This window comes from Centruroides sculpturatus, unplaced genomic scaffold, assembly GCF_000671375.1.
Source record: "Centruroides sculpturatus isolate CEXI.00-Female unplaced genomic scaffold, Cexi_2.0 scaffold254, whole genome shotgun sequence".
Taxonomy (NCBI): domain Eukaryota; kingdom Metazoa; phylum Arthropoda; class Arachnida; order Scorpiones; family Buthidae; genus Centruroides; species Centruroides sculpturatus.
In genome coordinates, this window is record NW_019384488.1 from 415,022 (window position 1) to 422,730 (window position 7,709).

Consider the following 7,709-nt stretch of genomic DNA (forward strand, 5'->3'; position numbering starts at 1 on the left):
ATTATTATTATTTCATTAAAATTTTTAATTTAGTTTTTCTAAAAATTATTATTATTTCATTAAAATTTTTAATTTAGTTTTTCTAAAAATTATTATTTAATTCACCAGAATTAAAAATCAAAACCTAACAAATATTAATAAAATTTTTTAATATAGAGAGTACATAGAAAATTATGATGATGATGATCATCATCATATTCATACTACTTATGAAATCATTATATATTTCCAACAATTATACAAAAATGATTTCAAAATATTTTTAAATTTTACTAAATTCTTGCATATTATACTTATCACATTTTAAGTAGGCTTAAGAGTAACTTGTATGAAAATGCTCTACTTGTAGGTGTAAACATACAATTTCTTGTATTGTATTGTAATATATCATGAAAATTTTGTATATATTCTACATGAAAGCTAATCACTGAAATTATTTGAAGCAGTTACATTCATTGTCATATCTGAAAGATATTTTAACAAAAATAAATTGATACTCTCAAAAATTAATGTTTATAACATGTACAATTTGTTTTATTTAATTATGCACATATAAAGTTCAAAATATAGAATTTCTGATTTGTTGAAATCCAGTAATTTTTAGTGTCTGAATGACTAACAAAATTTCCTCTCTAACAAAAATTCAATAACAACTACATTATGTCCATGAACATTCACATATACAAATAGAATTTTAATAATAATAAGGTAGTTTTACAAAACTTAAAAATATACAGTGCACTCTCACTGATCCAACATATGATCGAACAATCTCACTGAACAACATATAATAATTAGTTTTAATTATTATATGTTGTTCAGACAAAAAATTTACACACCTGATACTACCTCTTACGTAATGGAAAGGACCCTCCTAACCCCATCAGACGCCCTGGAATCTATAGCATCCCAGTNTGTATGTTTTAGAATTTGTCTTATTCTAATTGTAAATATTGTTTTACTTTCATTATTTTAAGCATTTTATGATAACATAATTAATTCTATATGTAATATGTCTCTGTAATCCAACAAACAGTAGACAGACTCACTCCAAATTTTCAGTTAGGAACTACAATTTTATTCTCAAAATTGACATATGCATTTCAGGTTGGCTCAGTACATCCCAACCCCTCCTCAGTGCTAATTTTTAAAAATAATAAAAACGAAAATAGTCAGTTCATGACAACAAATATACTAACAGAAAAAATTTTTTCTTACACACTTACTCTTAAAGATAAAAAAATTGTGCATGGGACACCAACACATCGTAGAGGTATTGTACAAGTTCAAAGAGCACTTGAAGTGTTTAATACCACCGGATAACCTCATTACTAAAAACAACTTTTTAATGACTATTTTGTAGAATTAATAATGGTGTATAAAAACAACATATATTACTTACTGTTAAAATATATAGTGATATAAACAGTTTATGAACAATAATTTACAAAAAACCAAGTTAAAACCTTAGCACCTTTCTTTTAATCAATCCTAACTGAAAATTTGCTGAGAGTCCGTTTACCATTTGTTGGATTACAGAGACATATTACATAGAGATCTAATATACAGCAATCCAGTTATATAGTAACATACTTAAGTTTAATGATTATTTGCCTCTCATTTCTTCTTGTAATTTGTTCTCTTAAAAGGAAAGTAATTCTATAAAATAAATAAAGTAAAAAAGTAAGATGTTTAAATTGTATTGAAAAGGTTTTGTGATTTAAAATCTCAAATTATATTTTATAGATTGTAAGCGAAATGGCATCTGCAGCGGGACTAAATTGTAAAGTGGATCCTGCATTAGTATCATCTTTAAGATCACAGAAAAGTGGTATGATATTTTTTCTATTTTTGTTCTTTTGGAGAAAGAAAATAATTAAATAATAATTTTTAGACTTAGGTGAAGACGAGTATCAAATTGCTTGTCTGCTGATGGTATTTGTGGCTGTTTCTTTACCGAAATTAGCTCGGAACGAAGGTTCTCACTATAAAGCCTCTTTAGAAGGTCGGTATTATAGCTCCAAATGTTAAAAAAGTAAAGATTTTAGTTTTAAGTAAATTTTTTTATAATTGGTTTATTAGGGCATGCCAATAATATTCATTGCTTGGCAGAAGCTATTAATGGCATTGCTGGAGCTCTGTTTACAATCTGTGGGCATGGAGATATTGAAGAAAGACTAAAAGAATTTCTTGCGGTGAGCATTGCAGTTTCTAATTAAGTCTTAATAAACAGAAATTTTATGATTAATGTAACTAATTTTATAATCCATTAATATGTTTGTTAAATATTGATTTAAATTATTTAACAACAATTCAAAATTTTTCTTAGTTGCCAATAAGATTACATTTTTAAATATGTTTTAAATTAATTACTTACAGTTGGCTTCATCCAGTTTACTGCGTTTAGGGCAGGAGAGTGACAGAGAAGCAATACGTAATCGGGAATCCGTTTATCTTCTGCTGGACTTGATAGTCAAAGAATCGCCCTTCTTGACCATGGACTTGTTAGAATCTTGTTTCCCTTATGCATTACTGAGAAATGCCTATCATGCAGTGTATCGTGCCGATAATGTGTAAAATATGTTTGTATAAACATATACATACCTATATATATAAATATATAAATATATACATTTGGTAACTGTTTACTTACCACATTGGTTGAAAATTGCATTGGCTACAATATCTCATTTTTCTATAAGAGAATGTCGAGTTCCACAATTATTCCAGGCATGTACCGTAGCTTATTTAAGTCGATAATTTGTATTTTTGTACTGCCATTTTTGTCCGGATAATTTTATCATCGGTGATAATTTTTGGAACTGCAATTTCCAATGCAAACATGGCATTTATCTTGTAGTCCTTGTATAAATTTTATTTCACTTTATTCGGGTCATTCATCAAAACTCCTTGTACATAAAAAAAATAAACTGATTTTGTTAGAACTTTTTAAAAGTTTGTGTTACCAAAGATCATTTTTATTTATGGAAGTAGAATGTTTATTATTTTCTTATCCATTTTAAATATTAATGATACTGAATTACTATTGTGTAAAATATTTTTGTTGACTTTTTTTTAATAATTTAGTAATAATCAAAATATGGTATTTGCAACAAATGATAAATTGACATGTGATTATTGTACATGAAAAGTTGCAAAAACAATTTCCTATTTTATCATTGTAGTATATAAAAAATAATTCTCTTTTTTTTAGTTGTGGTGTTTGATTTTTTTTTATATAAAACATTGAGAAAATAAAAAATTTTTTATGAGATTTGCTTTTTGTATTTGTCAGTTGTCCTAAATAAAGTGTTAAATTTACTTTGCAAAACTTTTCTTAATTTAAGATTACAGAATGTTTATATTATACATATGCTCTTAATTAAAATTAAATTTCTAATATTATGTAATAATTAACAGTTAAAATTAAGTTTATATATTGCATATAATTTACAATTTTTGAAATTAATAAGATTAGTGTATTATGTAGGATATAAAATATTTTTTGCTGAGTACAGTAACCTAAGTAATAGTTATGAAATGTTACACCAGCATTTCATCATCCTTGATATAACAGTAGTAAAGTGCTCATTTTGGTTTTAACTATTGCTTGTGTGCTTGTCTGTATTCTGTTGACAATTAACTATACAGTACACTCACGATGTGAGTTGACACCTAGAAAGAATTGCATTGAACTTTTTTTTTACATAAAGTTGCTGTACAAATTGCTCAGTGACTGAACTAGTTGTTGCAATATCACAAAGCTTAAATAAAATGGAATGTAGTGTGTATGGTTTAAAATATACAGTGGAATCTTGGTTAAAGAGCTTAATCCATTCCACAACTCTGTTCATTAAACAAAGCAATTAATGCAAATACAATTTATCCATTCTAGCCTTTTGTAATTTTATTTGTTAAAATGAGTTTTCTTTGATAAAAATATAGTAGCTATCATTACAGCAACAAATATGTAAACTTTATTGCTTATCCAACACAATATAGTGCAACTTAACGATCACTTGGCTTTCTTTCACCTTTATTCTAGTTGACTAGAATAAAGGTGAAAGAAAGCCAAGCAATTGTTAAGTTGCACTACATTGTGTTAGATAAACAATAGAAATAGAACATGATACGGTTTCAAAAAGAAAAATGTAAATTTTATTTAATAAAACAGCACTGTACATACCTTCATTTGTATGGAGCTTAATGCTTGGAAGAGTAAATCCTCCTCAGGATTAAATATCAGGTAGTAGTGCATTGGGAGATTCTTCGAGTTGAGGTCTCTCTTGATAAGGAACAAGAAAGTGATCTAAAGTTGAATGTCTTATTCTTTTAAATTAATCAAAGCTTTTCTAAAATGCAATATAGGATTGTTGTTCATTAAATTAACGACCCTGTTAGTCACAACTTCGTTAGGATGGTGGTGCTTCTTGATAAATTCCTGCACATCATTTCATTTGCTGCAAAGTTCCTTGATCTCAGCTCTGGTGATTTCTTCCCTAACCTTCGAAGAGAAGGTTAGGGAAGAAATGCTCTGACAAATGCTCTTCCTGCAAGGCAACCAGATCTTCTGTGATTAGTTCATTTTAATGGTCCTTTATCAACTCTTCCATGTCTGCATCATGTACCTCTAAATCCCAAACTCTTGCCAATGAACACAATTTCATGCACTACATCAGGAGAGCTCTCTGCTTCAAATTCCTCAAAGTTTTGCTCTGGGACACAAGTTGGCCAAAGTTTCCTCCAGGTTTTGTCAATAAGGTTGATACAATGCACCTTTTAGAATGCTCTAAGAGTTAAGTCGGTATCATTGGTAACATGGAAACATCTGGTGAACAGTGCCTTTGTATACAGCTTTTTAAAATTGGAAATTACTTGCTGATCCTTTGATTGCAGTAATGGAGTTGTGTTGGGTGGAAGGAATTTGGCCTTGATGAAATCATGCTCACTATCCTGGACTTCCTGTAAATTTGGTGGGTGTGCTGGAGCATTATCCATTAAGAGAAGACATCTAAGAGGAAGAAACATTTGCTGAAGATAATTTTTGACAGTTGGAGCAAACACTTCTGTGAGCCAATTCATGAATAAAGTCTGAGTTACATATGCCTTGCTATTTGCCTTCCATTGTACAGGCAGTTTGGACTTTATCACATTATTGCTCTTAAAGGCATGGGGATTTTCGGCATTGTAGAGTGGCTTGATTTTGAGGTCTCCACTTGCATTGCACAAAATAAAAAGAGTGAGCCTGTCCTTTATGGGCTTGTGTCTGGGTAGTGCTTTCTCTTCTTGGGTTATGTACATTCATCTATGCATTTTTTTTTTTCAAAAAAGACTGGTCTCATTGCAATTAAACACTTGATTTGAGATGTATCCTTCACTTTTTACAAACTCTCTGAATTCATCCACAAATGCTTTTTCATCTGAACTTGAAGCCTCCCATGCTTTATAACACTGTGAATGTCACTTCGTCGACAAAACCTATCAAACCACCCTTGGCTTGCTTTAAAGTTCTGCCACCTGCACTTGTACTGGATGTCTGGGTCAACAAGTCACTGTGTAAATTTTTAGCCTTTTCACAAATTATAGCTTCACTAGACTGTCCAGCAAGTTGCTTTTCATTGATCCATATTAGCAGCAGTTTTTCAACTTCCTCTAAAACTTTAGATTTTTGTTTTGATATCACAATCACTCCTTTAGCCACTTCAGCAGTCTTAAATGCTTCTTTGTTTTTAATAATTGTAGAGATTTTGCCACATTATATTCTTTAGCAATGTCAGAAACATGAGAATGACATTCATGTTTTGCAATTTCTTTCTTTAATGCTATGCTAAAACATTTTCTATGCCACTATCACATTTCTCTTTCTTGGGTGCCATATTGATTAAATATATAAATCACAAAACTGTAAAAAGAAATTTAACACAAACACTTGGAAAAGCAATGCTTACCTTGCGCACACCCTAACAGCAACTGAAATTTGACACAAAAAACCATTACATTCATTATCTAAATTTTGTCTGTTATCCAAGACAAAATTTTTGCAAAATAAAAGTTTGTTAAATGATTTGGTAGTTAACTAACCGAGGTTTCTCTGTAGTCATAGATAAAGTTTAAACAGGCATATTAAGGCAAGCAAGCACATAAATACTTTAATATTTTTCTCACTGCCATTGTCATCCTTTTTAATTAAGTGCAAGTTTTGCTTACCTATGTAACACGAAAAAGAACAATTTTTAATATTGACTCCCCAATATCAGTACACATTGTTCTATCGGAGACAGTATGACCAGAAAATACCAAAAGATGAGTCTGGCTCCGATAGCCAGACTCATCTTTTGGTATTTTCTATGGTATTATGTATTTTCTATGGTTACCTGTGGTATACCCTGTTTATCACAGCAGCATAACTTAGAACTAAGGATTGCTCAGGGTCTAGACTAGTGTTTTTCTACCTTTATCTCATGGCACACTTGAACCTATAATTAAATTTCCATGGAAAAAATTATGTGATTTAAAGTTGTGTTTGTAAATAATCTATTGTCATGTTGCTTGCCACTTAACCTAATTCTTTTTGTCTGTTTTTTGTAAATTAAATAAAACAACAGGTTGTTCCTTAAAATAGCAGTAAGTTACAATAATATTTATTTAAATTAATAATATTCATTTACATAAGAAATGCAATTAACATCAAGTCTTAATTTGCATTTAAAAGTGGCGTGATAATTGCCTTTAGAAACCTGTCCAACATCCCACTATATCTAAGTTAAAATAATTTAAACTAAGTATGGAGAGTTATACAGTAGACCCCCCTATAACGCGGTAGATATGTTCCACGTTGTAGGAATCCTTAAATACATGAGCCAATCACAGCCTGGCACATGTGCAGTTTACGGATTACGGCTGTTTGAAAGGTTTTCATCCATAAAATTAATCGATTCTTGACTAATTCGACTCAACATTTCCAAAACACATAATTTTTTGGGAATAATTTGTATAAACTATGCTATAAACAAAAAATTGTAGGATTACTTACCGAGTGTGCACTGTTCGACATCGCCATTGCTTAAGCTTGTTTTCGTCGCAGAGCAGCGCACCAAACGGTGGCCGCGATTTCTGATAAGTTATTTTTCTGTGAAAAATTCATTAAACTTTGGGGACATCATTAATAGAAATAATTTTTATGGCCATTGAATAAGAAATGTTTCTTTCACAAGAAATGTATAAAATTACAGTGCTGTATTAGACTTATGGTACCTAATTTACATACTGTACAGATGATAGTAAACTCAACTTACCTGTTTAAACTCTCCGTAGTGTGTAAGTAGTTCGGCTGCGCATCTATTGGTCCAGATTCGACCAATTCTGTCATGACATGAGTCGGCAATGACATTTTACTGCATTTTATGTGCCCCTTTTAGCGTCTTTATACGAATACTGTTGCAATTTTTTCGCCGCATTATAGGAATCTGTGTTATAGGAACCTGCGTTATAGGGGGTCTACTGTAGATACATTTTTGATTTTTAAAAAATTTTATTTTAAATGAAATAACCCATTGTTATGCTCATATATAATTTTGCTTATGAATATATATTTTTACTACATTATGTATATGTTTATTTATTATAACAATGAAAAACTCATATAATCAATTTAAAGAGGTTCTAACTTTGATATTTACACTTATTGTTCTTTGGGTTTCTTTCAAAAA

The 7,709-nt window shown here is 30.1% G+C and overlaps 1 protein-coding gene across 2 annotated transcripts; it reads left to right on the forward strand.

Moving 5' to 3' along the window:
* The first annotated feature begins 924 nt into the window (after positions 1–924).
* Positions 925–2,625, forward strand: LOC111621669 (membrane-associated protein Hem-like). Of its 2 annotated transcripts, none has more exons than XM_023363871.1 (4): positions 925–1,831; positions 1,895–2,005; positions 2,113–2,195; positions 2,380–2,625. In XM_023363871.1, the coding sequence occupies exons 1-4, from the start codon at positions 1,759–1,761 to the stop codon at positions 2,575–2,577; spliced, it is 465 nt and encodes a 154-aa protein (XP_023219639.1). In that variant the 5' UTR covers positions 925–1,758; the 3' UTR covers positions 2,578–2,625. The 2 variants fall into 2 exon arrangements, with proteins under 2 accessions (XP_023219639.1, XP_023219638.1); XM_023363870.1 differs by having other exon boundaries at positions 1,563–1,831; positions 2,083–2,195.
* Positions 2,626–7,709: the final 5,084 nt, after the last annotated feature.

Coding starts and splice junctions, on each gene's coding strand:
- LOC111621669 (XM_023363870.1), top strand. CDS start 1,759: ATGGCATCTGCAGCGGGACTAAATTGTAAAGTGGATCCTGCATTAGTA. Junction 2,006..2,082: donor CTATAAAGCCTCTTTAGAAG/GTCGGTATTATA, acceptor TTGGTTTATTAG/GGCATGCCAATAATATTCAT. Junction 2,196..2,379: donor GACTAAAAGAATTTCTTGCG/GTGAGCATTGCA, acceptor AATTACTTACAG/TTGGCTTCATCCAGTTTACT.